The sequence below is a fragment of the Pelophylax lessonae genome (genome assembly GCF_965119305.1).
Source record: "Pelophylax lessonae genome assembly, chromosome: 4".
NCBI classification, from domain to species: Eukaryota; Metazoa; Chordata; class Amphibia; order Anura; family Ranidae; genus Pelophylax; species Pelophylax lessonae.
Window position 1 is genome coordinate 263,704,418 of NC_138771.1, and position 27,646 is coordinate 263,732,063.

General features: G+C 44.4%; 1 protein-coding gene across 1 annotated transcript in view; it reads right to left on the minus strand.

Annotated features, from left to right (window-relative positions):
• Window positions 1-27,646, minus strand: part of RAB3IP (RAB3A interacting protein) — a 134,300-nt gene that overhangs the window by 25,199 nt on the left and 81,455 nt on the right. The window contains exon 7 of the mRNA XM_082255550.1: window positions 887-1,015. Coding sequence (XP_082111676.1) covers window positions 887-1,015 — 129 coding nt within the window. The remainder of the gene's footprint in view (window positions 1-886; window positions 1,016-27,646) is intronic.

Sequence of the window (27,646 nt, forward strand, 5' to 3'; positions counted from 1 at the left end):
TGATATACCCTACAGGCTCTGCTTGTGTAGTGTAATGATGGAACTGGCAGAGACAGGGATGTGAGCTGTCTGCCGACATCCCACATAATAAGTCAGTCCTCATGGGAATCTGCAGCAGTTTTCTATATGGAAAACTGCCATATTCCCACTGTTAATTAGATGCAGATCCTGCGCTAGTTTCTATTTCACTCTGAAATAGAAGCTAGCACAGGCAGCACAGATAGACCTGCTACAGGTCTAGCTTCTTAGTTAATGTGGCACACTGCCACAGTGGTACCACTGCCGACAGTTCTCTGTGCCATTAGAATGGTGCACGATGTTTAGTTATTTCCCCAGTATATTTGAAATTTAGACATGTGCATCGTGTGACATCTGTAGGATTCAGAAAGTCAAGCTAATGTGAGACTGGGGCTTAGTAGGTCATTGTTTCTTGCTAGAAAATTGATTGTACAAAAAAGGGAATTCGCTACATCCACGGACAATGAGGGAATGGATGTCAGCAGTCAATCTTAATTTGAAGCTAGAGCAGTTGACCTATGAGCAAAGTGGGACTTTAAACAGGTTCTGTCTAGTCTGATACTGAATAGTTAGAAAACTAAAGAGGTTATAGGCTTGGGGATTTTTGGACCAGTTGGATGGGTTAGATTGAAATGTGTAATGTTTCAAATATGTAAATGCACAGTTTGGTGTGGTATTTTAATATTTTTTTTAATAAGTGGGTTTTGTAATGAGGTTTTTTTTTTTATTGCAGGAGCTTTTTGGGGAAAAAAAAAAAAAAGTTCTCAAAATCAATAAAATATGTATTGAAAAAAAAAAATGTATAAAACAAATCACTTCTTGTGAACAATAAAATTGTGAACAATAAAATAGCAAGACTATTAGTTACCTCGTTTTTTGGGAATGTTAAACAGGGACATATATCCTCTTGATAAATTCGTTTTAAGAATGTGCATGTTCTGTCCATCAAAGGCTCTTCTTTCCACACTTTGAATTCATGGTAAAGTGTTAAATCAACCTACAATATGAAACATAAGTGTTGTAATACCATTAGAAAAGCATGAATCCTCCTATTAACATCTCAAAATGCATCCTCTATTGAAAAAACTGCCAATATACATAAATGCACAATTACAATGCATTGCCTATAAAAACACAGTGCTCAGCATAAACGAGTACACCCCTTTTGAAAACTAAGATTTTATCAATATCTCAATGAACATAAGAACAATTTCCAAAATGTTGTCAAAACTGCATTATATAGAACATTTGTTTAGCTCCATTATATGAAAGTAAGGTTAATAATATAACTTGATTACAAAATCTTCAGTTTTACTCAAAATTAGTTGATGCAAAAAGGAATACACCCCACAACAAAAACTTCTACATCTAGTTTTTTGTATGACCTCCATGATTTGTAAGGACAGCCCCAAGTCTTCTATGCATGGAATGAAAAGCTGGTGAAATATTGCAACATCTAACTTTTTCCATTTTTTAAAACTTTTTTTAGAGCCCGATGCTCAACTTGTCTCCTAGAATTCCCCATAGGCATTGATTGGGTTCAGATCAGGAGACATACTTGGCCACTAAATTATATATGTATCAGCGCTGCTCAAACTTGTTAATGTTAAAAAAAAAAAAAAAAAAGGGGCCAAATGTTTAAATGAGTAGAGCAAAATGGCAATCATAAGCTGCTGCTGATAAAAGGTGGGTGTTCCTTTAAAAGATAAACAATGTGAGTATCGGCGCTGCTCTGAGGTATATAAATAAATGTATATAAATCCAAATACATAAAATTTCAAATAAATAGTTTGTAAAAATCAATCCATATAAATAAAATAGATATTAAAAAGTTTGTGTTGACAAATAGTTCTTACAAGAAAAAAAATTGACAAGTGCCTGTGCCGGGAATAAAATAAATATGTGATCACACTCTGATCCCCTCCTGTGTCCCCACTCACCAGACAGATGGGGGGAATTGAGCATGGATTATGATGCAGCGTTGGAAGTCTGTATGTAACGTATTTCTTCTTAATGTGCTGGTCTTTGTATAGAAGGTTGCCGGGTAGTAGCTCCCAAGTATGCGGAATATGCAATTTAAAAGAAGATCTCCATAGTGTAAAACCGTATTTTATTAAAAAAGGAGTAAACAATCCACTTACATTTAAAACACAAGGTAATCTGCAAGTTCCGATCGTGTGGTGAGGGCCGCCTCGGCGTGCGTTCCAACCACCGGATGTGACGTCAGACGCTGCATTCCTGCTTTACGCGTTTCGCCCCTCCCGCTGGGCGTCTTCTGAAGCTAGGTATAAGCGTCATGCGTCCAACTTATATATCTAAATCTCCTCCCACTACACCCAATACAAATTATTACAACAAACTATGGACAGCATCAGCCGGAAATGTCTATATACACACCTACACTTTCAGATTTACTGTACATATATTTAGTTTATGATTACTCTATCATACATTATGTTTGAGCACTTTGCATCAAATCCAGATATATATGAGGAACATCTGGAAATGCTATACATTTGTTTGTGGATATACTTGTTCATGTATTGATATTTGATTAGGGTGAAGGGGAGTACTAAGATGGAGTTCGTGGTAACTTTCGGCTAACGCCTTATAGTGTACGGTGTAGTAGGAGGAGACATTTCCAGCGGATGCCGTCTATAGTTGGGTGTAGTAATATGTATTGGGTGTAGTGGAAGATTTAGATATACAAGTCAGACGCATGACGCTTATTTCTAGCTTCAGAAGAAGCCCAGTGGGAGGGGGAAACGCGTAAAGCGGGAATGCAGCGTCTGACGTCCCATCCGGTGGTTGGAACGCAAGCCGAGGCGGCGCTCACCACACGATCAGAACTTGCAGATTACCTTGTGTTTTAAATGTAAGTTGATTGTTTTACTCCTTTTTGGATAAAATACGGTTTTACACTATGGAGATCTTCCTTTAAATTGCATATTCCGCATACCTGGGTGCTACTACCCGGCAAACTTCTATACAAAGACCGACGCATTAAGAAGCAATACGTTACATACAGACTTCCAACGCTGGATCATAATCCATGCTCAATTCCTCCCCCCCCCCCCCCATATGTCTGGTGAGTAGGGACACAGGAGGGGAGCACAGTGTGATCACACATTTATTTTATTCCCGGCACGGGCAGTTCAATCAACTTTTTTTCTTTATTGTCAACACAAACTTTTGATTATCTATTTTATTTATATGGATCGACTTTTATGAACTACCAGTATTTTTTTGGTATTTGGAATTTATGTATTTGGATTTATATACATTTATTTATCTACCTCAAAGCAGCGCTGTTAAACACATTGTTTATACTTGGCCACTGAATCACTTTCACCCTGTTCTTCAGAAGTGCAACAGTAGCCTTAGATGTGTGTTTTGGATCATTGTCAAGTTGGAAAAGTGCACGACCATCAAAGGCACAGAGTGATGGTAGCATCTTCTCTTTCAATATAGAGCAGTACATCTGTGAATTCATGATGAATTGTGATTCAATGAAATGCAGCTTCCCGACACCAGAAGCACTTATGCAGCCCCGCAGAAGGTCGCTGCCACCACCACATTTCACTGTAGGCACATGCATTTTCTTTGCACTCCTCACCTTTGCAAACGCCATACAGTTTTGAAGCCATCTATTCCAAAAACATTTACCTTGGTCTCATCACTTCAGATTCCCAGCAGTCTTTTTCAGCATGGGCACTGGCAAATTATTAGCAGGCTTTTTTGTGCATGGGCTTTAGAAGAGGCTTCCTTTGTGGACGACACCTATGCATGCCATTCCTCTGCAGCATATGCCGTATTGGGTCACGGGAAACAATAACCCCAGATTGGCTTTCTACGTTTTTAGCTAACTGCAGTAAACTTGCATGGCGATTTTCTTCAACCCTTCTCATCAGAAGACGCTCCTGTCGAGGTGCTAACTTCTGTGGAGGGCCTGGACGTTTCTGGGAGATGGTTGCAGTTCCATCTTTATTAAATTTTTGTATAACTTTTGCCACAGTATTCTGACTAAAAAGTAAAGCTTCGCTGATCTTCTTGTAGCCTTCACCTTTCTTGCAAAAATAACGGAATTTTTGTAAAATCTTACCTGTAAAATTCCTTTCTCCGAGTCCTCCGACAGTCGCCGCCTCTTCATATTCGTCACTAATGGGGTTATTGACCTTTTCTCCGCAGGAGTAGCTAGGCAACAGAATATATTAATATCAAAGCTTTTAGCATATCCCACCCCCAGGGGGTGGTCCCCTCAGTCAATACCTCCCTGCATACCAACTCAGTTTCAGTAGAATAGCAGTAGAGTACATAAACAAACCCCAAAAGAGGGGCGGGGGCGGCGACTGTCGGAAGACTCAGAGAAAGGAATTTTACAGGTAAGATTTTACAAAAATTCCATTTTCTCTTACGTCCTCCGACAGTCGCCGCCTCTTCATGTTCGTCACTAATGGGGACGTCCCAAAGCAGTGTAGACATGAGGGGTGGGAAAACAGCAGCCGCGCCTAAAGCAACGCAATACCCACATCAGAGAAAGGAACCTTACCAAAGTAAGAGAACCAACTGGGCAACAGGAAAACGTGCTCAACAGGAGCAACAATCCAGGAAAAAACAAGTAACCTAGGGGTAAAAACACCCCAACAGCCAAGGACCCAAACAAGGGACCCTAAGGCACTGCCGCACTAAGAACTTTACAGCCAAAAGAAGCATCTGCCGATGCCTGAACATCCACCTTGTAAAATTTAGAGAAGGTGCGAACGGACGACCAAGTCGCCGCCTTACACACCTGGGCCACAGAAGCCCGATGATGACAGGCCCAAGACGTACTCAGAGATCTGGTAGAGTGCGCCTTCACAGGCACGGGAGGAACCTTCCCCCTCAAAGCATAGGCCTGCTCAATGGTCTGTCTGATCCATTTGGCGATGGTAGAAGCCGACGCCGCCATGCCCTTCCGAGGTCCCTCAGGAAGGACAAAGAGAATCCGACTTGCGAAAGGATTTAGTCGATGACAGGTAACCCCTGATCGCCCTAACAACATCCAAGGAATGTAAGGCCACCTCCTTCAGATGCTTAGGCTTCGCGCAAAGCGAAGGCAAGACAATGTCCTCATTGAGGTGAAATTCAGAGATCCTTTTCGGAAGAAAAGATGGGTTAGGTCGCAAGACCACCTTACCCAAGTGAATCACTAAATACGGAGACTTGCAGGACAAGGCCGCCAGCTCTGACACCCTGCAAGCCGAAGTGATCGCCACTAAGAAGGCAACCTTCTTGGACAACAAAGACAACGAGATCTCCCTGATATTTTCAAAAGGAGCATGTTGCAACACGGACAGAACAAGGTTCAAATCCCATGGAGACAAAGGCTCCCTCCTAGGAGGGACCAAATGTCGCACCCCTTGAACAAAGGTGCTAACCAAAGAGTTAGACGCCACAGGACGTTGAAAGAGAACGGCCAGCGCAGAAATCTGACCCTTAATCGTGGCCAACGCCAAAAGCTGGTCCACGCCCGTTTGAAGGAAAGCCAACACTTTCGACACCGAGTATGAGCGAGGGGAATACCCCCTGGACTCACACCAGGCAAAGTAAGCTTTCCAAGTACGGTAGTAAATCTTCCCCGAAGAGGCCTTCCTAGCCTTGATCAAAGTGGGAATGACCTCAGGGGAAAGACCCCTATCCTTCAGGACCTGGCTTTCAACAGCCAGGCCGTTAAAGCCAGCGACTGTAAAGCAGGATGGAATATCGGTCCTTGAGACAGGAGATCTTCTCGAAGTGGCAGACGCCACGGAGCGTCGACCGCCAGATTCACGAGGTCTGCGTACCAAGACCGGCGAGGCCAGTCCGGTGCCACCAGAATCACCGTTTTTGGTTCCGAGGCCAACCTGCGAAGGAACCTGGACAGCAGCTGAATCGGTGGAAAGGCATACATCAGGCGATACTGATGCCAGGGCGTCACTAACGCGTCCGAGGCGTCCGCCTGAGGATCGCGCGTCCTTGCCCCAAACCTTTCCACCTTGTTGTTTAGACGAGACGCGAACAGGTCCACATCTGGGGACCCCCACTTCGCGCACAACATCTGGAAGACATCCGGGTGAAGGGACCATTCTCCCTGGTCCAGGGTCTGGCGGCTCAGATAATCCGCCTGCCAGTTCTCCACCCCCGGAATGTGAACTGCAGAGATCGCCGGGACGTACGTCTCGGCCCAAGACAGAATGTCGGCTACTTCCCGAGCCGCCCGGGCACTCCTGGTGCCCCCTTGGTGGTTGATGTAGGCCACCGCCGTGGCATTGTCCGTCTGCACCCGAACTGGACAGCCCTGAAGCCTGTCCGTCCAACGTAGAAGGCAGAGATTTATCGCTCGCAATTCCAGAATGTTGATCGGAAGGGAGGATTCCTCCTCCGACCAAGTTCCCTGGGCGGACAAAACGCCCAGAACACCACCCCAGCCCGACAGGCTGGCATCCGTGGTGATCACCGTCCACGACAAAGGACGAAAGGACTTGCCCCCCGACACCGCCGGGGACTGGAGCCACCACAAAAGACCCCTGCGGGTGAGATGGCTTAACGACAGCCGCAGATCCAGAGATTGCGGACGCCCGTCCCATTTGGCCAGGACCTCCGCCTGAAGCTCCCGTGTGTGAAACTGGGCAAAGGGAATCACCTCGAAGGCCGAAACCATCAAAATGCCCTGGGCTCTCAGTAAAGCCAGAACCGGCGCAAGCACCTTGGTGAAAACCCGCGGAGCTGAAGCGAGACCGAAGGGTAACGCCACGAATTGATAATGATCCTCCGCAATGGCAAATCGAAGGTACCTCTGGTGACCCTCAAAAATGGGGATGTGTAGGTACGCATCCTTCAAGTCGATGGAGACCATGAATTCCCCCGGAACCACCGAGCGCAGGGATTCCATGCAAAACTTGCGAACCCGCACAAAGCGGTTCAGAGCTTTCAAGTCCAGAATCGGACGTACTTTGCCCTCCTTTCTGGGCACAGTGAACAGATTGGAATAGAACCCCCGAAATCTGTCCCGATGAGGCACCGGAACCACCACTCCCTGGGCCCGCAGGTCCCGCACCGCCAGGTGCAGATCCTGCAAGCGCTCCGGAGTCAGCTGAAGGTTTGAGGGGAAAAATCTGCCCGCCGGCCGAGAGAGAAACTCGATCTTGTATCCAGATCGAATGATTTCCTGAACCCACCTGTCCCGAATGCGGTCCAGCCAGGGTTGAAGAAAACCGAGCAAAAGTCCCCCCACCCCAGAAACGGGTGAGGGCGCCCCTTCAGGCCGCATTGTTATGGGTAGTGGATCCGGACTGGCCGGACTTCTGCTTACCCGCCCACGGCTTCTTCTGGGAGCCTTGGCCTTTGAAGGGCTTGCCCCTATAGTGCGACCGAAAGGCACGAAAGGACCCCTGAGAGGGCCTAAACGAAGCATTCTTCTTACCGCGAACAAACTTATTCTTGTGAGATTGGGGCAAGAGAGTGCTCTTACCCCCAGAAATACCCTTTATCAGAGTATCCAAAGAGTCGCCAAAAAGGCGCGATCCCGCGTAGGGCAAATTAGCCAAAGTCTAGCGGGAAGATTGGTCAACCGACCAACATTTCAGCCATATCAGGCGACGGTTCAATACCGCCACACTAGAAAGACGCGCAGCCAAAAGGGACCATATCTAAGTCCGCATCACACAAATACATGACACCCTGATGAATCTGATCCACCATAGCCAAAGTTGTCGGCGGGGCAGAGTCAGCCACCAGGGTGCGCCTGAGCACCTGCGTCCAATCCGCAATAGCCTGGGCTGCCATAATGGAAGCAAAAATAGGCTTCAGCATTGAGCCAGCAACCGTATAGGCATGACGGGCCAGAGATTCCAATCTCCTGTCCGTCGGGTCCCGGAACACCGGGGTATCCTCAGCAGGGATCGCAATCGATTTATTCAAAATCGCCACCGCGTGATCCACCTGAGGCGGCACACACCAACGCTCATCAGTAGCTGGTGTAAAGGGATAACGCAGCTTGAACCTACTTGGCACAGCAAAAGGCTTTTTTAAATTGCGCCATTGCTCATCAACAGCGCGCTGAAATTCCGTAGAGCAAGGAAAAACCTGCGATGTTATGCGTTTCCTTTGCGTCCCATAAGAGGACATCAAAGCAGGAGGACATGGTTCATCCTGCAAATGCAGCGTTTGCTTGATAGAAGCAACTAACTCATCCATGAGTGCAAGCTCTTCAGACGAGCCAGGGGGAGAATTATCAACCCCTTCCACCTCAGCCTCCCCGTCAGACCCCACAAGGTCTAGGGATGAGTGAGACCCTGAGAAGGGCACTCCAGCCATAGCAGCCCCATCGCCCTCTGAATCAGAGGAAATAGACACCCTGGGCCTTTTTGTGGATCGATCAGCCACCAGCATCTGCACCTGAGCAGCTAAGTTAGCCACAATAGTGGCCAGATCAGCCCCCTTGGGGGAAGCAGCAGCCCCTTGGCCCCCCACCAGGGTGGGAGGAAACTTGCAATCCTGAGAATCCATGCCCCAGCAAAAAAATTAATAAAGGATACTGCCCCTTTAAGATCGCGGTGAGCGCCGCCCACCGCACCCACTGAACACACTGACCCCCACAGGGACAAGAAACTGGGCAAGGAATACAGGAAAAAAAAGGAGATATAAAACCTGGAGAGCTCACACAGGCTGCTGCACCGATCGCTGTCCCAGAGGAAAAGGAAGTGATGCAAGACTGACCGCCCCTATGAAGCCTCTGCAAGGCTACACAAACATGGCCGCTGGCTGAGGACAAAACCCTGGGCAAAGAGAATATGGCGCTGACATGTGGGATCGATCGCCGCTCAAAATGGCGGCGTTTGGCGCCAAAAACGCGTGCAGTACCTCACAGGACCTGCCACCATAATTTTTGCCCCAGAAAAAATGGCGGATCGCCGCACAGCATGTCTAAAATCTTACTGCTTCATCTGACACCCAGCAGAGCGGGAGAGCCCCCCCCCTCACAGCCCACACACAGGCAGCAAGTGCACACAGGAGCTGACAGGGAGCACAGCAGCCACACAGACATGCAGGGTCACACAGTCCCAGACTGACACCCAAAAAAGACAGGTCCCCACATAGAGATACACTTGCCAGTCCGGATGGCGTGGGGAGCCTGCTCCAGCGACCAAACCGCAGTACTGAGGACAGGGAGTGTTAACTTCATGTACAAGGGATATAGTTGTTTAATATACTGCCATCTTGTGGTCATTTTGGTTACTGCATCTTTTTCAGTGTTCCCTCCTATTCTATGATGTATTTCCCCTTCCTGTTTAGTTAGTGTGGAGGAGAAAATAAAGTACTGAGTGCAGAACCACGTCGTGTCTGTGGAGTTTATCAATGGTAGCAGAGGATGGTTTCCAACTATAGAGTACCACCTAAGTTTGACGAAATCAGACCATACGAGTGCTGGAAAAATGAAATTAGTATTTGGAAACTTGTTACGGATTTGGACAAGAAGAAGCAGGCACTAGCGGTGGTGTTAGGGCTCGAGAGGCGAGCCAGAGAGACCGCTTTGGAAATACCCGCGAGCGATCTGAATGAAGACAATGGTATGGAAACCTTGTTAGCTAAGCTGGACTCTGTATTCTTGATAGAAGAAAAAGACCGCGCTTATGAAGCGTACTCTCATTTCGACTCGATTTCCAAAGACAGCGCGATGTCCATGGCAGACTACATCATAGACTTTGAGCAGAGATACAACCGCATGAAGAAATACAACATGACCTTGCCTGACGCTGTGTTAGCATTTAAACTACTGGACACGGCTTGTCTTGAAGAGAAGAGTAGGCAGCTAGCACTTACAGCGTGCACGGATTTAACATTTGCATCCATGAAGTCAGCGTTAAAACGGATTTTCGGAGGAAAAACCAGTGGAGCAAGTGGAGGCAGCTTGACTCAAGATGCGGCGTTTTTCACAGAGCAGAGGCCACCAGGTAAATTAAGACGGAACAACAGCCAGTCACAGAATAGACAGTGGCAGCCACAGCAAGGTACAAACCCGCTCGACAAATATGGTAAGCAAACAAAATACGTAATTTGTCAGAACACGTACCATTGGGCCAAAGACTGTCCTCATCAGAGAAATGAAGTAAAGCTAGCAGAAGATGAAAATGTCGAAGAGAGTAATATTACACTGTATTTCCCCTTCCTGTTTAGTTAGTGTGGAGGAGAAAATAAAGTACTGAGTGCAGAACCACGTCGTGTCTGTGGAGTTTATCAGGGAGTGTCGCAAGCATGACGCATTGGAGTTGCGGTGCGAAACCGCAATGGCGTCCAGTGAGGTAGCCACCTCACCGATAGCATCCCTGCAGCGAACAGGGATGGGTCGTTCAATGTGCCAGGGCAAAACCTAAGCTGAACGCTCGATGGCAGGCTGGGAAGCCCCTGGCCCTGAGCCCTGGGATCCAGGGTGGCCAGACTGAGACCCAGCTCCGCACGATCATCTTCATCAGAAGAACTAACTAATGCTGGAAATAAACAGCTAAGTAAAAGAAAGAGAAAAAACTTAAAATAAAATCAAAAAAGAGAAAAGTGGCTGAGACTAAGAGCCCCAGCACAGGAACAGCCTGCGTACTCCTGAGCTAGGCAAGTGAAACTGAGTTGGTATGCAGGAAGCAGGGAGGTATTGACTGAGGGGACCACCCCCTGGGGGTGGGATATGCTAAAAGCTTTGATATTAATATATTCTGTTGCCTAGCTACTCCTGCGGAGCAAAGGTCAATAACCCCATTAGTGACGAATATGAAGAGGCGGCGACTGTCGGAGGACGTAAGAGAAAAATTATTTTCTTTCTCAGGCCTTGTGACATTTCCTTCCATGTGGTGCCATTACTAAAAGCATGAAACAGGAAGGAGTTTTCTTTGTTAAGTAACGCCCTTTCATAATTAACTCTCTGCTGGACATCTGTTTAATGAATAACTACACTTACCTGTAGTTGAATTCTTGTTAATTAGAATTTTGTTGTCTAAAATTTAGCTTTGTTCCTAAGACTTTCATTGGGGTGTATTCATTTTTTTGCAACATGGTCTTGAATAAATCTGTTAGGAAAAATACTTTTCTTTATTGTGTGTGCAAATTAAAAAATCTTGGTTGCAATCAACAGCCCGCATTTGTGGGAGTATTTTGTAGTATAGTGCCCCCATAGAAAATGTTGGTTCTGACAAGAAAGTAAAGGTTTTCTGAAAAAAAAAGAGTTGGGGTGTACTCATTCGTATTGGCACATGGAACATTCAGTGACATTATTAACCACTGCAGCTCCCACACATACATACACATTTTTTTTTTTTTTTTTTTAGGACAAAAAGGGATTTTCTTTGGCAATACTGTCTTGCAAAATTATTTTATTTATAAACAAAAAAACACAAACACTTTTTCTATGACTAAAATTAGGATTCTGGAACAAAGACATAGTGGCAGGAAAATTGTGTGAACCCATTAGAAATTCACCACAGACTGGCTTCAGAAAAAGAAAGCTTGCTTTTTGGAGTGGCCAAGTCAGAGCCCAGACCTCAACACCACAGAGATTCTGTGGAATGACCTCAAGAGAGCCGTTCACTCAGATAACCTAAAAATTGTGTTAGAAGTCTGTGGCACTCGTATTCAAAGGCATGGTTTAAATAAAAACAACATACAAGTGATATTTTCAAAACCCACCAACATACCATACAAAATTAATATTGGACAAATCTCATGTGAAAATAAAACCTATTCAAAAAACTATTTATAAAAACTATTTTTAGAATATTCCATTGAAAGTAGCCTATATGCTGAGCAATTTGTGACCAATTTATTGTATTCATACACAGTGTCCACAACAAATTTATATAAATGGGGGTGTTACTTCACTCTTCAATCTGTGAACCCACCTGCAAGAGTCATGCAATAGTGCACCAACAAATACACTCCTGCCTCTTACTGGATTAATTTGGCCATTGTATGTGAAAATAGTCAATAACACCTTAAGGCCCCTTTCACACATGCTGTCCGTTTGTCCGTTTTTCATCCATCCGTTGACGGATGAAAAAAGGACATCAATGTATCTCTATGTAAAAATTGATGACAATGGATTTTCATCAGTTAACATCTGTTTTCATTCGCTTCCGTCAATGTCCGTTTTTTTGAACGGATGAATGCCCTATTTTTCATCCGTCAAAAAAACGGATCGGACGAAAAACGGATGACAACGGACGAAAAACGGACGAAAACGGATGACAACGGACGAAAAACAGATAACTGACAAAAAACGGATGAAAAACGGATAACAACTGACGAAAAATGGATGAAAAACGGATACATTTTGATGTGACTGAACTGATGAACTGAACGGACCGTATGTGTGAAAGGGGCCTAAGAGTTAAAGGATAAGTTCACCTCTCATAATATGTTACATAGTACACCCATATTATGTAACAAAAAGGACCAGCACCCGCTACGCCTCTTTGACTTCTCCCCCACACTATCGGTCAAAAAAAAAATGCCCACATCACTTATTTAGTGTTTTGTGAATGGAAAACGACAAGTCCTGACAGCTTTTTTTCCAAGTTTACATTAGGGATGTCGGCATTTCCATCGCCCGAGCAACATCTGTATTTATATTGTGTTTGTGTGCTACGAATCATTTAAGTGTATTTCACAACAATTTGTTTTTTTTTTTTTCAAAAAGTAAACAAATTTATTGAGAAAAATAAACACAGTGTTAAACATTGTACATACAGTAGTAAGTGCGTACATAACAAATGAAAATTCTCTCTCTTCTCTTCTGTAAACAACCAATATTGTACAGAAAATAAGGTAGTACAATGTGCAAATAACAACCCATAGAGCAATCAAATATGCAACCCACTGTCCAATCCTGAATTAAGTGCTAGCGAGCAATCGAGAACTCTCCACTGCCCACCATACCACAAGTAGGTTTGAGGAGTACCCCCTCAGGAAGCAGCAAAAAAGGGCTTATAAACAGTACTGAGGGAGGCACTTAGGGGCCCTAACTGGGCAAGAGTAACTGTAGAAAGATTGGCACCAAGTGGAATCATTGAAGGAGAAGGGGGAAGGAAGGTAGGGAGGAGGAAGGAAAGGGAAGGGGGAAAAAAAAAAAAGGGGGGGGGAAGCCTCACCGAGCAGTAGCAGTCAAACATTCTTGAGGTGTAAACCAACTTAACCCATTAGAAGCCTGTGCATGACTAGTTGTGGGGGAGCCAGGGCCGGATCATCCAACCAGGGCTGCCACAGCGACAGGAATTTCTTATGTGCTTTTCTATGCTGATAGGTCAGTTTTTCTCTAATAAGAGAGCTATTAACCTGTGCAATCCATTGCTGCACTGTCGGGACTCTGGAAGAAATCCAGTACCTGGCAATTAATTTACGAGCCATATAAAGTAGCCTAAGAACAGCTACGTGTGCATTAGGAGTCAGGGATTCAACCTCCAGGGCCCCAAGAAGACAGATCAAAGGATCCCGCAATAGCTGAAAATTATATGCTTTGCATATCGTTTCTATAACCGCAGACCAATATCTAAAGAGTTTGGGGCAGCGCCACAGCATGTGCATCAGTGTACCCAGTTCCCGATCACACTTTGGGCAGAGAGGGGTAGGTCTGTGACCCCACCTATGGAGCTTAACAGGTGTTCTATACGCCCTATGGAACAACATGAGGTGCGAGATCTTGTGAGAGGCCGAGACCGAGACTAAGGGAATGGAGGCCAGACATAGCTCCCACGTTTCACCATCAATGGGACCAAGGTCCTCCTCCCACGCCGTTCTGGCAGGGAGGGCGGCCGGGTCTTGAAACGAGCCTAACAGAGCGGCATACACCTCAGATATCATGCCCTTCTTGTCGGAGGCCCGGAGTACCTCCCCCAGAATTCTGTGGGTGGTAAGCCATAGGGGAGAAAACCTGGCCTGAGCCAAGAGCGCATGCCGGAGTTGCAAATACCTGAAAAAATGCTGTCTAGGTACCCGGAACTCCTCTTCCAGGTCCCGGAAAGATTTAAGGACCTGCATCCTATACAATTGTGTCATAAATCGGATCCCCAGATTCCTCCAGATTTCCGAGCCCTCCAGACGGGCAAGTTCTCTATAGTTCCGGTTGTCCCAGATCGGGGTCTCCGATAGCAAGCCCTCAACCCGGAACATGTCCTTCACACATCGCCACACTAAACGGAGCAGGGACACCGTCGGCAAGTTGGCCGGCAGATGCGCAAATCCCGCCTCCAGATGGACAAGAACCGGGGTGTCAGAGTCCAGAGGAGTCAAGAGGGCCCCAATGGAATCCTGTGGGTCCACAATCCCCCAGCCGCCCATGTGCTGGACTTGGGAGGCTAGGAAATACACCCGGGGGTTGGGGACCGCCAAACCTCCACCGTCCTTAGCCATCTGGAGAGAGGCAAGTTTAACCCTGGCCACTTTCTTACACCAAATAAGTTCCCGAAACTGTGACTCGATCCTGAGAAACCATTTTCTAGGTATCCATATGGGGGTATTGTGGAAGACATATAGCAGCTGGGGAGCCCAAACCATCTTGATAAGATTGACACGGCCAGCAACAGACAGCAGCAATTTGCACCAGCTTGTGCATTTAGACCGAATTCTCTGCAGCAGAGGTACCAAATTCAATTCCAAATAGTCAGTCGGGTCGGGGGACACATGAATACCCAGGTATTTAAACCTATCCACCACCCAAACCGCGGCCGCCCTGGCAGGAAGAGGATCTAAGGGGAGCAGGACCGACTTATCCCAGTTTATGGAAAAGCCCGAGAGGGAACCAAAGTAGTCAATGAGAGACATGACGGCATCTAAGGAGGCCTGAGTGTCGCCTAGGTATAACAAAGTGTCATCCGCATACAAAGAAACAATGTCCTCACGAGCACCACGTCTGAACCCCACTATCTCGGAGGAGGCCCGGATCCGCTCCGCCAAGGGCTCCAAAGCCATTGCAAACAGGAGAGGAGATAGCGGGCAACCCTGACGGGTACCCCTATGGAGACAGAAAGGCTCAGACAGCTCACCGTTAAACCGCAGCCTAGCCGTAGGACCCGAATAGAGCAATTGCACCCAGGCAAGGAACGACTCCCCATCTCCAAAATGGCGAAGCACTTCCCAGAGGTAGGACCACTCGACACTGTCTAAAGCTTTAGCTGCGTCTAAAGAAAAGATAGCTCTATTACCCGGGTTGTCGACCGGTACCTGCAAGTTGAGGAAAAGACGACGGAGGTTAAGAGCTGTAGAGGGAGCAGGGATAAAGCCAGATTGGTCCCGATGTATGAGCTTGTGGACAACCAGGGACAACGCGTCGCCAGCACCTTAGCTAGGATCTTAATATCAGCAGTAAGCAAAGATATAGGGCGGTAGGAGTCAGGTAGGGCAGGGTCTTTGTCAGGTTTCAGTATAAGGACCACAACAGCCTCGGACATAGATGGAGGCAGCCTACGCTCTCGCAGGGCCAAGTTATAGACCCGGAGCAGACGGGGCACCAACTGTTCTGCATATCTAACATAGACCTCCGTAGGGATACCATCGGCTCCCGGAGACTTGCCATTCTGTGAAGATTTTAAGGCAGTGTAAATTTCAGCCTCCGTCAGGGGGGCGTTGAGCACAGCTGCGTCCGAGGCAGAAAGGACAGGAAGATCACAACCCTCCTGGAAATGCGTAATCTCCCGGGGGGTAGCAGTAATCTTAGAAGAGTAGAGATCAACAGAGAAATCTCTCAGCACTTTCACAACAATTTGTATTTAATGGCTGTGCAAATATTGTGCATCATAAAAAATTGCAACAGCCACCATGTTATTCTCCAGGCAAGCGGTTAAAGAGGTACATCCAGGCGTGGAAGACAGGAAAGAGGGGACATTAGCTATAAAAAATATTAAAGGCATAATCCATCATTGCAAGATGCTTCAAATAGACTAGTAACCTAGCCAAAAATCAGGCTGGACACTTTTCCCAAGCAGGACCATTAGTAGAGTTAATAGAAAAATGCTCACAATTACAAATAGCTCAGGATAACGAGACAACATACTGAAAAGCTGAAGTGCTAGTTTTACAAGAAACCTTTGCTCCCACCTTATACTGCAAACCCCCCTCTGAAAATACTGGAACCCCGCTATAGCTCTCCAAAGTACTTGACTCACTGACCTGGAACAAGCATGTAGCAAGTAAAGTTCTAGCCTCCCTCCCCCTAACCTAAATGCTTTTTTTTTTGTTACCTCCTCAAAGTACCAAGACCTTGATTAAGCATATGAGCTACTAATGCTTTCAGAGGACAAAACCAGAAATAACTGCCTATTTATTTCTTGGATGACAAATAAGATATTACAAGAAGCACTGGTCTTTGTTGTGTTAATAGGTAACACAAACTAAACTTAAAGGCTTCAGTTTTGCGCCTAATTGCAGGGATAAAAACAATCTTTCTTTAGACCCTGAAAAGTTTAGGATGTCATTTCAGCATAGCTAAGACTTGGTTCTCTGAACCGCATCTGCACACCACCTTGGAAACTATCCCAATATTTTTGGCAGCCAGTACGTAATGATGCCAACATACAACATTAATAGGGGTCTGAGTAGGACTCCAGCAACGGAAGGAATGCCAAGAATCATTACCAATAATCTCCAATAAATCATTACTCCACAAGGCCCTTACAAGATATATAAATATAGTAACATAGCATAGTGTCATACATAGGTAGAAATACAAAAACACTGTCTGTCTAAGCTAGCCAAGGAGAGAGACTATTTCAAAAGACAATCCTGTACTACCATAATTTTATTAATTTAATTTGCAAAAAGCAGCAATATTACCAAATATAATTTTAGGCTGATCAAAAAAACAAAAAACAAAAACGCAGATTAAAAAAAAAAAAAAAAAAAAAAACACCCCTATGTATCACTAGCCTGAAACGTGGCTTGTTTATGCAAAATAGCTTACATACAACAGCATTTAATATCTATTGGGACTCTGTAGATATTAGAAGGAGGTCTCATTCTCCTTAAAGAGTAAAATCCCAAAGTATTTGGGACTTGATATAGCGCTTGCTAATAGTAACCAGAAATGGACAATTGCTTGTCAATATCCTAGGTTAGAAGTGGCGGACAAATAAAGAAAGTACTCAGGAATAATTGAGCATGTGCGTAATAAAAAGATAAATGTGGATAAATAAATAAATATCACAATATATAAATATCACAGTAAAATCATGTAAGTGCCTTAATAGTGCCAAAAAATAGTCCAAATATAAAGCTGGGTGTGGACCGAACAAGAGCGAGCTGCTGTCCTGCCGCAGAGAAAACACTAGATCCAGACCATCCAGGAGAGGGATTCCGGATCGTATGGGACTACAAAGCTCAGCAGTTACCTCCCCGGCCTAAGTGGCCATAAGGCTCATTAGGTCTTAATACTGTACGGCAGTGGTCCTCAACCCTGGTCCTCAGGGCCCACTAATAGGCCAGGTTTGCAAGATAACTGAAATACATCCCAGGTGATCTAATTTGCTGATTAGTGATTGCGGTATTCTAGTCTGCATCTCCTCAAGGTAATACTTAAAATCTGGCCTGTTAGTGGGCCCTGAGGACCGGAGTTGAGGACCACTGCTGTACGGTATCCAAGACCCACAACTTCTGGTGAGTGTATACCCCCCATTATTCCACACGGTTGACACCACAATTACCAGCATTTGGACTATTGGAGGACCCAGCACAAAGCACCTGCACTTTCCCTATTGGCACTCAATTTGTACCTGCATATTCACCGAAGTCACTTATGAACTTTATATTTGCACTATTTTTTGGCACTATTAAGGCACTTACATGATTTAAGTGTCCATTCACACTGGTACGACTTGTCAGGCGACTTGGTCAGCCTGACAAGTCGTGCACCGTCGCTCCCACTGTGTAGTACAGGAGCCGTTCTAATAGGAGCGACACAAGTCGCTCCGACTTAGAAAAAGGGTCCTGTACTACTTCAGGGCGACCTGGAGGCGACTTGCATTGACTTCCATTATGTGAAGTCCTTGCAAGTCATGCCGAAGTCGCGCTGCACACGACTTCACAGGTTGCCCCCCAAGTCGGAGCGACCTAATGTGAATGGGGGCTTACTGTGATATTTATATATTGTGATATTTATTTATTTATCTTTTTATTACGCACATGCTCAATTATTCCTGAGTACTTTATTTTTCCACCACTTCTAACCAAGGACATTGACAAGCAATTGTCCATTTCTGGTTAGTATTAGCAAGCACTATATCAAGTCTTTACTCTTTATCTACCTTTTATCCTATAGCAGCTGCTATTACCCCTCCACCCTCCCCCACGAGCATTTATACATTTATTTATTTAACTCCCTCCTCCCAACTTGGACATCCATAGGCGCGAGGGATATACACCCCTTTTGGAGTATATATTCACTTTCTCATTCTCCTTGTTGAACTTTTTGTTTTACAACAAAAGAGTTTGCAATAGAAGAAGTAAAAAGCCCCCGCATCCAGTGGAAGACCTTGATGCTTACGCTTTAAAATCCTATCACTATAGACTAAAAAGATGTTTAAAAAAAAAAAAATTGAACCTACTATCTTCCCATAGCAAAATATGGAGTTTGAGTGAACAAGCTCGTTAAACCCTCTAATGGCAAAGGTTAAAACAAATCCTAATGCCTAAACACAGTTTAGCAACTTTGTCAAGTTGCAAAGATAAATACAGTTTTACACATGCCAAAGTATTCAAGAGAATTTGCTTATTTTTTTCAGGACAAATGGACCTTCAGTTTGGTGGTAAATGTGAAACATTATCTCCTGATTCTCCCCTAAGGCCCCTTTCACACAGGCGCTAAGTAAAGATCCAGTTGTCAGTTTTTCATGGACCACAATGTATGTTCTGGCTACAGGATGTGCCCAGTCAGGTCTTTTTTGTTTTTTTAAACAAAACAAGACTGTGACTTTTTCTGTTTAGACAAATCGGAATAGATGTAAACGGATGCTGTCCATTTTCATCAGTTCCATTTATTATGTCCCTTTAAGGCCCCGTTCACACTGGGGCGATCCGACTTCCCGGGGCGACCTCCGAGGTCGCGGTGCGAGCAGCGCGCCGTGACCTCGGAGCGGCCGGCACGGACTTCATAACATTGAAGTCTATGCAGGTCGCTCCGGGTTGCCCCAAAGAAGCTCCGGACCCTTTTTCCAAGTCGGAGCGACTTGTTCCGTGCATCGGTCCCGCATGGATGTACACTCTGGAATGCGCTTGGGGTTTCGTGCTGCGGTCGCCTGCCAATATTTTAACAGGGTGCCTGCATGGGGTTGCATGGAACACCTATGCATCCCAAGCAAATGAAAATGGCCCTTCCCATGGGTATTATGATCGTTATGCCATGTGAATGAGGCCAAAGAGTACAGGAGAGGGTTCTTTTCACAGGATCACTAAGATGCCCAATCACAAGCTACTGCCAATCTAGCCAATCTATAGCTTTCCGGGCTCCCAATTGTTAGAACAAGACCCACAAATGTCAGCAACAGCTTGGTCTCTATGCTGGAGGCACGCTTTTAGTGCAAACATAGGAATACACTAGAGCTGCACGATTCTGAATAAAATGAGAATCACGATTCTAGTTGCTTAGAATAAAGATCACAATTCTTGGCGTAACATCTTTCACATTATACAAAAAATTGGACTAGCTTTACTGTTTGGAAAAAATTAAAGAGGGGTATCTGCGCAATGGACTAGTTGTTAGGAAAAAGAAGGTGTATAATAAAGCTGCTACCTCCACTTAAAAGTACCTGGGTAGATGTTAGTGTATGATAGGAAATTTAAGTGAGTGTTATATTAGTTATATAACTAGTGTTGCAGTTAAAGAAGAACCCGATATCATACACTTTATGATTAACAATGGACCTAAATGTAGTGCCATCCTGAATGTGGCTGCAACAGGAACATCCCACTGCCCCACATCTGTAATTACGTTCCGATCCCTATGTCGGAGGGAAGTATTCTGCATCTTCCATCTGCAGAGTTGCATCCCACTCGGGCTCAACTTCAAATGGGATGCCAGTCATTTTTATGAATGAGCCCCAATGGGACCCCCTCCATACATTGGGATGCCATATATATATATATATATATATATATATATATATATATATATATATACATACATATACATACACACACACGTATGTTCCATCTTTAGGCATGTCTATATACAATATGATCTGATTATGTGCTGCATTGGTCCCTCCTCTGCTGTGGATTTTTATATGATCAATGATCCTTTATTGATTATTATGTTTATATTTTTGATATCTCCTGGTTCTCCTGTGTGGGCAGGGCACATTGGTTAAAAACTGACACTATGGCGTATCGGTATCTATATGCATAATTTACAGTGATTTACCACACGTTTTTTACAATTCTATTGAAACACGCGTGTCCATACAGGTGCTATAATGGAGATGGTTTTCTCACGATGTATACATGGATGCATTCTTTTATGCATCCTTAAAGTGGGAATAGTTTATTCCATGGAGGGAATAATGATTTTATGTATATGTCTTTAGTATATGCATGTGAAATGTGTCCATGTATGTGCAGGTGTGCACCTACATGCACATATGTGCGTATACCAGATAGATGTTTTTACATTCATTATGGTTTTTTCTCTTTCTTTTTTTCCAATATTTTCATTGGTGTTTTTCTACAATTTTCTAGGTGATTGTTGGTCCATGTCTTTGTGTGTATGGGACAGTTCACGATATGCACGAGAAGTTGGAACTTCAGTTTGACTTCGTATTTGAATCACTACTCAGATGCTCTTTGGGGCTGAATTTAGGTGATTAATTGGGCTGTGAGCAACTGCTGATTATCCCCGCCCCCAGAACACCTGCAATTATTAGGCGGTCTATTTAAGATCTATAGGCGGTTGTCATTGTAATGATTAAGCACAAGATGTATGTGTGAAACGCGTCTATGTGACCATATGTTGGTGTCTTTGGTGTCATCACTTTGGAAATTAAAGGCAATTGGAATTCCTGGATGTGCGGCCATTTCTTTTCTTACAAGTTTTCCACGGAGGCAGGCCAGGGCTAGCACTCTGTGGGATATTCCACCTCCAAGCTACCATCACACACCTGGAGCAGCGTTTTCTTCCTTTGGTATATTAATTAACCACTTAACGACCGCCTGCCTCAGTTTTCCTGCGGCAGGTCAGCTCTGTCCCGCGAGACGACGTAACTGTACATCGCTTCGCAGGGCCGCTAGCGGAGGGTGCGCGTCCGCCCATTTGCTACAGGGGAAGCCGATAAGCGGGTCCGGTGGCCGTGATTGCCGCCAGGGCACCCGGATCTGCCCTTGTAAATGCGGCAGACCGCTGTTCTATCAGTTATGAACACAGAGATCCTGTATTCCTCCTATTTAGGAACACAGGTCTCTGTGTTCATGCAGAAAGCCCCTCCCCCCCTGCAGTTAGAAAGCACCACCTAGGGACACATTTAACCCTTTGGTTGCCCCTGGTTTTAACCCCTTCCCTGCCAGTGTCGTTAGTACAGTAACAGTGCCTATGTTTAGCACTGATAACTGTAGTAATGTCACTGGTCCCCCCAAAAGTGTGAAACATGTCAGGTGTCCAATCTGTCCACGGCAATGTCGCAGTCCTGCTAAAAATTGCTGATCACCGCCATTACTAGTAAAAAAAATAAATAAAAATGACAAATCTTTCCCCTAGTTTGTAGACGCGATAACTTTTGCGCAAACCAATCAATATTCACTTATTGGGATTTTTTTTTTTTTTTACCAAAATGTGGCAGAATAGAAATTGGCCTAAAATGATGAAAAAATTTGATTGATTTTTTTATTGGGAATGTTATATAGCAGAAAGTAAAGTAGTTTTTTTTCTTTCAGAATTGTCGCTCTTTTTTTTTTTGTTTAAAGCGCAAAAAATTAAAAAAAAAAAAAAAATCGCACAGGTGATCAAATACCACCAAAAGAAAGCTCTATTTGTGGGAAATAAAGGACATCAATTTTATTTGGGCACAGCGTCGCACGACCGCGCAACTGTCAGGTAAAGTAACGCAGTGCCATATCACAAAAAATGGCCTGGTCATTAAGGGGGTAAATCCTGTCCAGAAGTGGTTAAGGAGTGAAAGGCCAAAAGGTTTCTGAAACAGAATGGCCAAGGCCCAGATCTGTCCCTAATGGCACTTATGGCCAATTTTCTGGTTTGGTCCAGAGTGGAAGAATAGCATGATACATCCCATTAAGTACTTAAAGGATGAAAGTTCCTTGACTTGCAGCAAGCAATTTAGGCCCTCCAAGTGTGATGGTAGTCCTTATGTGAAATGTAAAAATAAAATAAAGTGCGCTATCCTATACATACATACGATCACAAAGAATCAATAAATGTGTGAGTGAACAATAACCCAATAGTATTGTGAATGTAAACCAACATACAAATTGGCTCAGTGCACCAGTGCACAAAGGTGATGGTTCTATAAAAAAAAAAATATTTTTTAAAGGAAGAAAAAATTCAAATCATATGCGATCCATTTCCTTTGACACAAATAAAGAAATACGTCCTTGAGAGTAACTCAAAAATAAAAATTCTGGATAAGTCTCATATGAATCCTATTTGTTTCACAGCAATTGGATCACAAACGATTTGATTTTTTTGTTTTCAAAAACATTTTTTTTCACAGAACCATCACCTTTGTGCACTTGGCCAATTTGTATGTTGGTTTACATTCACAATACTATTGGGTTACTGTTGTTCACTCACACATTTATTGATTATTTGTGATCATATGTATGTATGTATGTATGTATGTACAGTTCTATTCAAAATTATTCAACCCCCACTGAAATCGATTGTTTTGGCCAGTTTGACATTGATTTTGATCATTCAGTCATCCTGCTTACAATTAAATCAAAGAGGCACGTGTAGGTCAGACAAATATAACATAACATTTATAATGAAATAACCACAAATGTCTTTTCTGTGCTCACATCATTATCAGTTTTATTCAACCCCCAAGTGACATTCAATCTTAGTACTTAGTACAACATCCTTTTACAGTTATAACAGCTTTTAAACGTGAAGCCTAGCTTGACACAAGTGTCTTGCAGCGATCTACGGGTATCTTCGCCCATTCGTCATGGGCAAAAGCCTCCACTGCAAATGCTTTCTTTAAGTCCCACCAGAGGTTCTCAATCGGATTTAAGTCTGGTGACTGTGATGGCCACTCCAAAATGTTCCAGCCTTTAATCTGCAACCATGCTCTAGTGGACTTGGAGGTATGCTTGGGATCATTGTCCTGTTGAAAGGTCCAACGTCTCCCAAGCCTCAGGTTTGTGACGGACTGCATCACATTGTCATCCAATATCTCCTGGTACTGAAGAGAATTCATGGTACCTTGCACACGCTGAAGCTTCCCTGTACCTGCAGAAGCAAAACAGCCCCAAAGCATGATTGACCCCCCGCCATGCTTCACAGTAGGCAAGGTGTTCTTTTCTTCATAGGCCTTGTTCTTCCTCCTCCAAACATAGCGTTGATCCATGGGCCCAAACAGTTCTAATTTTGTTTCATCAGTCCACAGAACACTATCCCAAAACTTCTGTGGTTTGTCCACATGAATTTTGGAATACTGCAGTCGACTCTTCATATTCTTTGGAGACAGCAAGGGGGTGCGCCTGGGAGTTCTGGCATGGAGGCCTTCATTACGCAGTGTGCGCCGTATTGTCTGAGCAGAAACTTCAGTAGCCACATCTGACAAATCTTTTCTCAGTTCCTCAGCAGTCACACGGGGACTTTTCTCCACTCTACGCTTCAGGTAGCGCACAGCAGTCGAAGTCAGCATCTTCTTTCTGCCACGACCAGGTAGCGTTTCAACAGTGCCCTTTGCCTTGAATTTGCAAATGATGCTTCCTATGGTGTCTCTTGGTATGTTTAACATCTTTGCAATCTTCTTATAGCCATTGCCCTTCCTGTGAAGAGTAATCACCTCTTCTCTTGTCTTCCTGGACCATTCTCTTGACTTCACCATGTTTGTAACCACACCAGTAAATGTCTAGAAGGAGCCGAGTATCACAGTCATTTTAAAGCGGTCTAATTGGTGCTCATTAGGCTTTATTGCTGCTCCCTGACATTCACAGGTGTTTTCAATACCTGATTGAAAACACTTCAATGAACTTCTGTTCTTCAGAGTGGTAGTCTTTAAGGGGTTGAATAATTCACAAAAAAAACACATTTACTACTGTATTACAAAACCAATTGATGTCATTTTAGTTGCATATGGTTCTTTAAGAAGTCCTTGTAGGATTTAATTCTGAATACAATTACAAATGTACACTAAATTCCCTAAACCCTTTACAGCATTGGGGGGTTGAATAATTTTGAATACAACTGTATGTATGTATGTATGTATGTATGTATAGGATAGCGCACTTTATTTTAGGTGCAGCAATCCCCACATTTGATCAGCGCATCTTCATCTATACTATAGTCCTTATGTGAAGTAGACTTCCTACAAGAGGGTAGGGATGACTAAATCCAAAAGGTCCCTGACCATCAAGGCTGTGGCTGTCATGCCATTACAGCAAGCAACCAAGAATCAGGATGGAACACTGTCCCTATGAACAGACAGTTCACACAGTCCAGAAGAGCTCACGGAGCGTTTTCCAGGAGCTTGAGTATGTCTGTGTACCCTGTCCTCTTGGACTAATTTGGTACAATGAAAATTACCAAATTACCCTCTTTGTCGATCTGTGAAAAAGGGCAGGGAGATTCTGGAAGGGAAGAAAGGCATAGATCAGGTTGAACGCATTCCACATAGTGACCAGAGCAATCTCTACCAAGGTCCAAGGGTCCCTGGAGCTGCCAACAAACCCGTCTAGTTTGTTGTTGGATCTGGATGCCAAGAGATCCCCTGCTGTTGGCAAAGTCCTCTGGATAGAAAACATATTACCGTGAATCCAGAGGATGACAACTGAGAAAGTTCGTCTGCCAATTTTCTACTCCTGGGATGTGGACGGTAAACAGGGCTGAAACTTAACGTTATGCCCAAGAGAGGACCACATCCACTTCTCTTAGGGAAGGGAGACTTCTGGTGCCTCCTTGATGGTTAACCCAAAGCTGAGGCATTGTCTGAATGGATTCCTGCTGCGTATCCTCGCAACATCGAAGAGACAACCAAATTGCTCCAAGTTACAGAATGTAGATTGGATGCAGAGCTTCCCCCAACAAGGGGGACTGCTCCCCAGTCCAACAGACTGACATCTGTTATGAGAACTTGCCATAATTGTGGTGGAAAGGGTTTCTCTAACTCCAGGGTGACACTGGAAATCTACCAAGCCAAGGAAAATCTGACCCTGGAGGTCAGGCGCATAGGGCAGTCCAAGGAGCGAAACGTTTTTTTTCCACGTGTCCAGAAGGTTAAGTTGCAACAGTCTGGAGGGAAACCGGGTGTATGTCACTGCCTCGAAAGAGACCATCATGAGGAACAAGACCCTTATGCAAGTTTGAATTAACGGATTCACCTGGACCAAAGGGCTCAGGCATTAAAATTAATGTACAGTATACATAAACGCTCACCTTGAAAAAATAACCTATTCAGTTTAAAATAGAAATGAAAGACAAAACATCTGTGTATTGCTATAAAAATACATTATAAATACCTTTTTTCCCTTTTTTATAATTGATCACATTTACTCTGTTCTCAGCGGCATAAGATCTAGGAGAGGAGAAACAGCAGAACACTGATCTTCCCAGTAAATGGCTGTGTGGGGTTTGGGGGGGTCAGAGCAAGTATTATCATCGAAGAGCAGGCTCAGTTCCAAGCACAGCTAGAGAACTGACAATGCTGTGCTCTCATGCTTAGTGTGCTCAGTTTTTGATAGGAAAGCTCAGGGACTGGAAGAAACACCAGGCACTTCACAAAAATGAAGCAATACAAAGGGAAGAGGATACTTTTTCATACAAGTACATAGTACAACAGGCACATATCTGGAATTTCAAAATGTTGGGTTTACATATTCTTTAAAGAACAGAAATTTTCCCTGAGACAGAAAATTTTTGCAAAGAGAAGTGACCAGCTTCAGATCCAGGAATTTTTAATCTAGTCCAGCAATGACTCCTGGAGGTGAAGATCCAAATGAAGCTCTGCAGAACCTTTACATTCTGTTGGATGTTGGCTGACAGGTAAAGCATGGACTGATCCTTTAACAAGAGACAGTCCTGGTACCTCACAATGTGAATTCCTTGAGCACGGAGCAGAGCCAAAACCAGGGCAATCTCCTTGGTGAAAACCCAGGGAGCCATAGAAAGGTCAAATAGAAAGGTGACAAATGGGCAATACTGACTGCCCAACCCAGCACTTATGAGACAGAAAACTGGGAATGTGTAGATAGGCATTGAGGATGTCTATTGAAGCCAGAAAATCTCCCAGGAGGGAGGCAATGAACGACGTGACATTTTTCATACAAATCCTCTCCACACATAGGAACAGATTGAAAGTTATCAGAACCAGAATGGGCAAACTCTTCCATTCAGTTTGGGAACCAAAAAAGAGGTTCCAGTATAAACCTTAAAGGATAAGTTTGCCCTAAAACTAAAACCCCTGCATCTATAGATCTCCACATTCTAACACTAACCTATCTAGCCCTGTAAAGAAGAAATCCATATACATATCTTTTTTAAAGCCGATCTGACACGATCTTCAGTGGCGGAAGCTCTGCCGAGGACACGACCGACAACGGCTGTGAAATTAATAGAATGCAACGTCACCCAAAGAGTTACTATAGGGCTTCCGTTGTCGGCTTTGTCCTCTACAAAAAAGGTAAGCATACTATTTTTTTCTTTACAGGGCTGGATAGGTTTGTGTTACAACGGAGATTTATAGATGCAGGGATTTTAGTTTTAGGGTGGACCTATCCTTTAAAATGCTTGTAAAGGTAGAAGTTTGTTTAACTTACTGTATTTTATGGAATAAGGTACAAAAAACCTTCTGCATGCAGCTTCCCCCACAGCCCCCCTAAATACATATCTGAGCCGGATCTTGATCCAGCTATGTGCACGAGAGCAGAGGCGCTCTTGTTCCTCATTGGCTCAGATACAGCAGCAGGAGCCATTGGCTCCCGCATCTTTCAATCACAGCCAGTGACGAGGAGCGGTGCCAAGCCTCGTTCTGTGTGTCTCAGACACACAGAGCAGGGCTCAAGAGCAAGCATGCGGCTTGCTATGGGTGCACTCGTGGGGGGGGTGGATCCAGAGCACAGCGGGACCCGAGTAGACAGGGGTGCTCTGAGTAAAACCACTGCACAGAGCAGGTAAGTATGACATGTTTTGTTACTTTAAAAAAAAAAAAAAAAGGTTTGTTGGCCCGGGAAATATTCTGAACTCAGGGTCTGGATTTTGAGAATTGGGGGCACCTCATCACTGTAAAGAGGCCTTCTCAAAAAAAATGGATTTTTGTAAAATCTTACCGTAAAATCCTTTTCTCTTAAGCTCATTGACAGACGTAGTCCTCGTTGATTCAACACAACTCGAGTTATGCTGCCCTCTACAGGAGTAGGACTAGACAGGAAAGAAAACATTCTGGCCACACCTTAGGGGCAGTCCCAGAGGGTA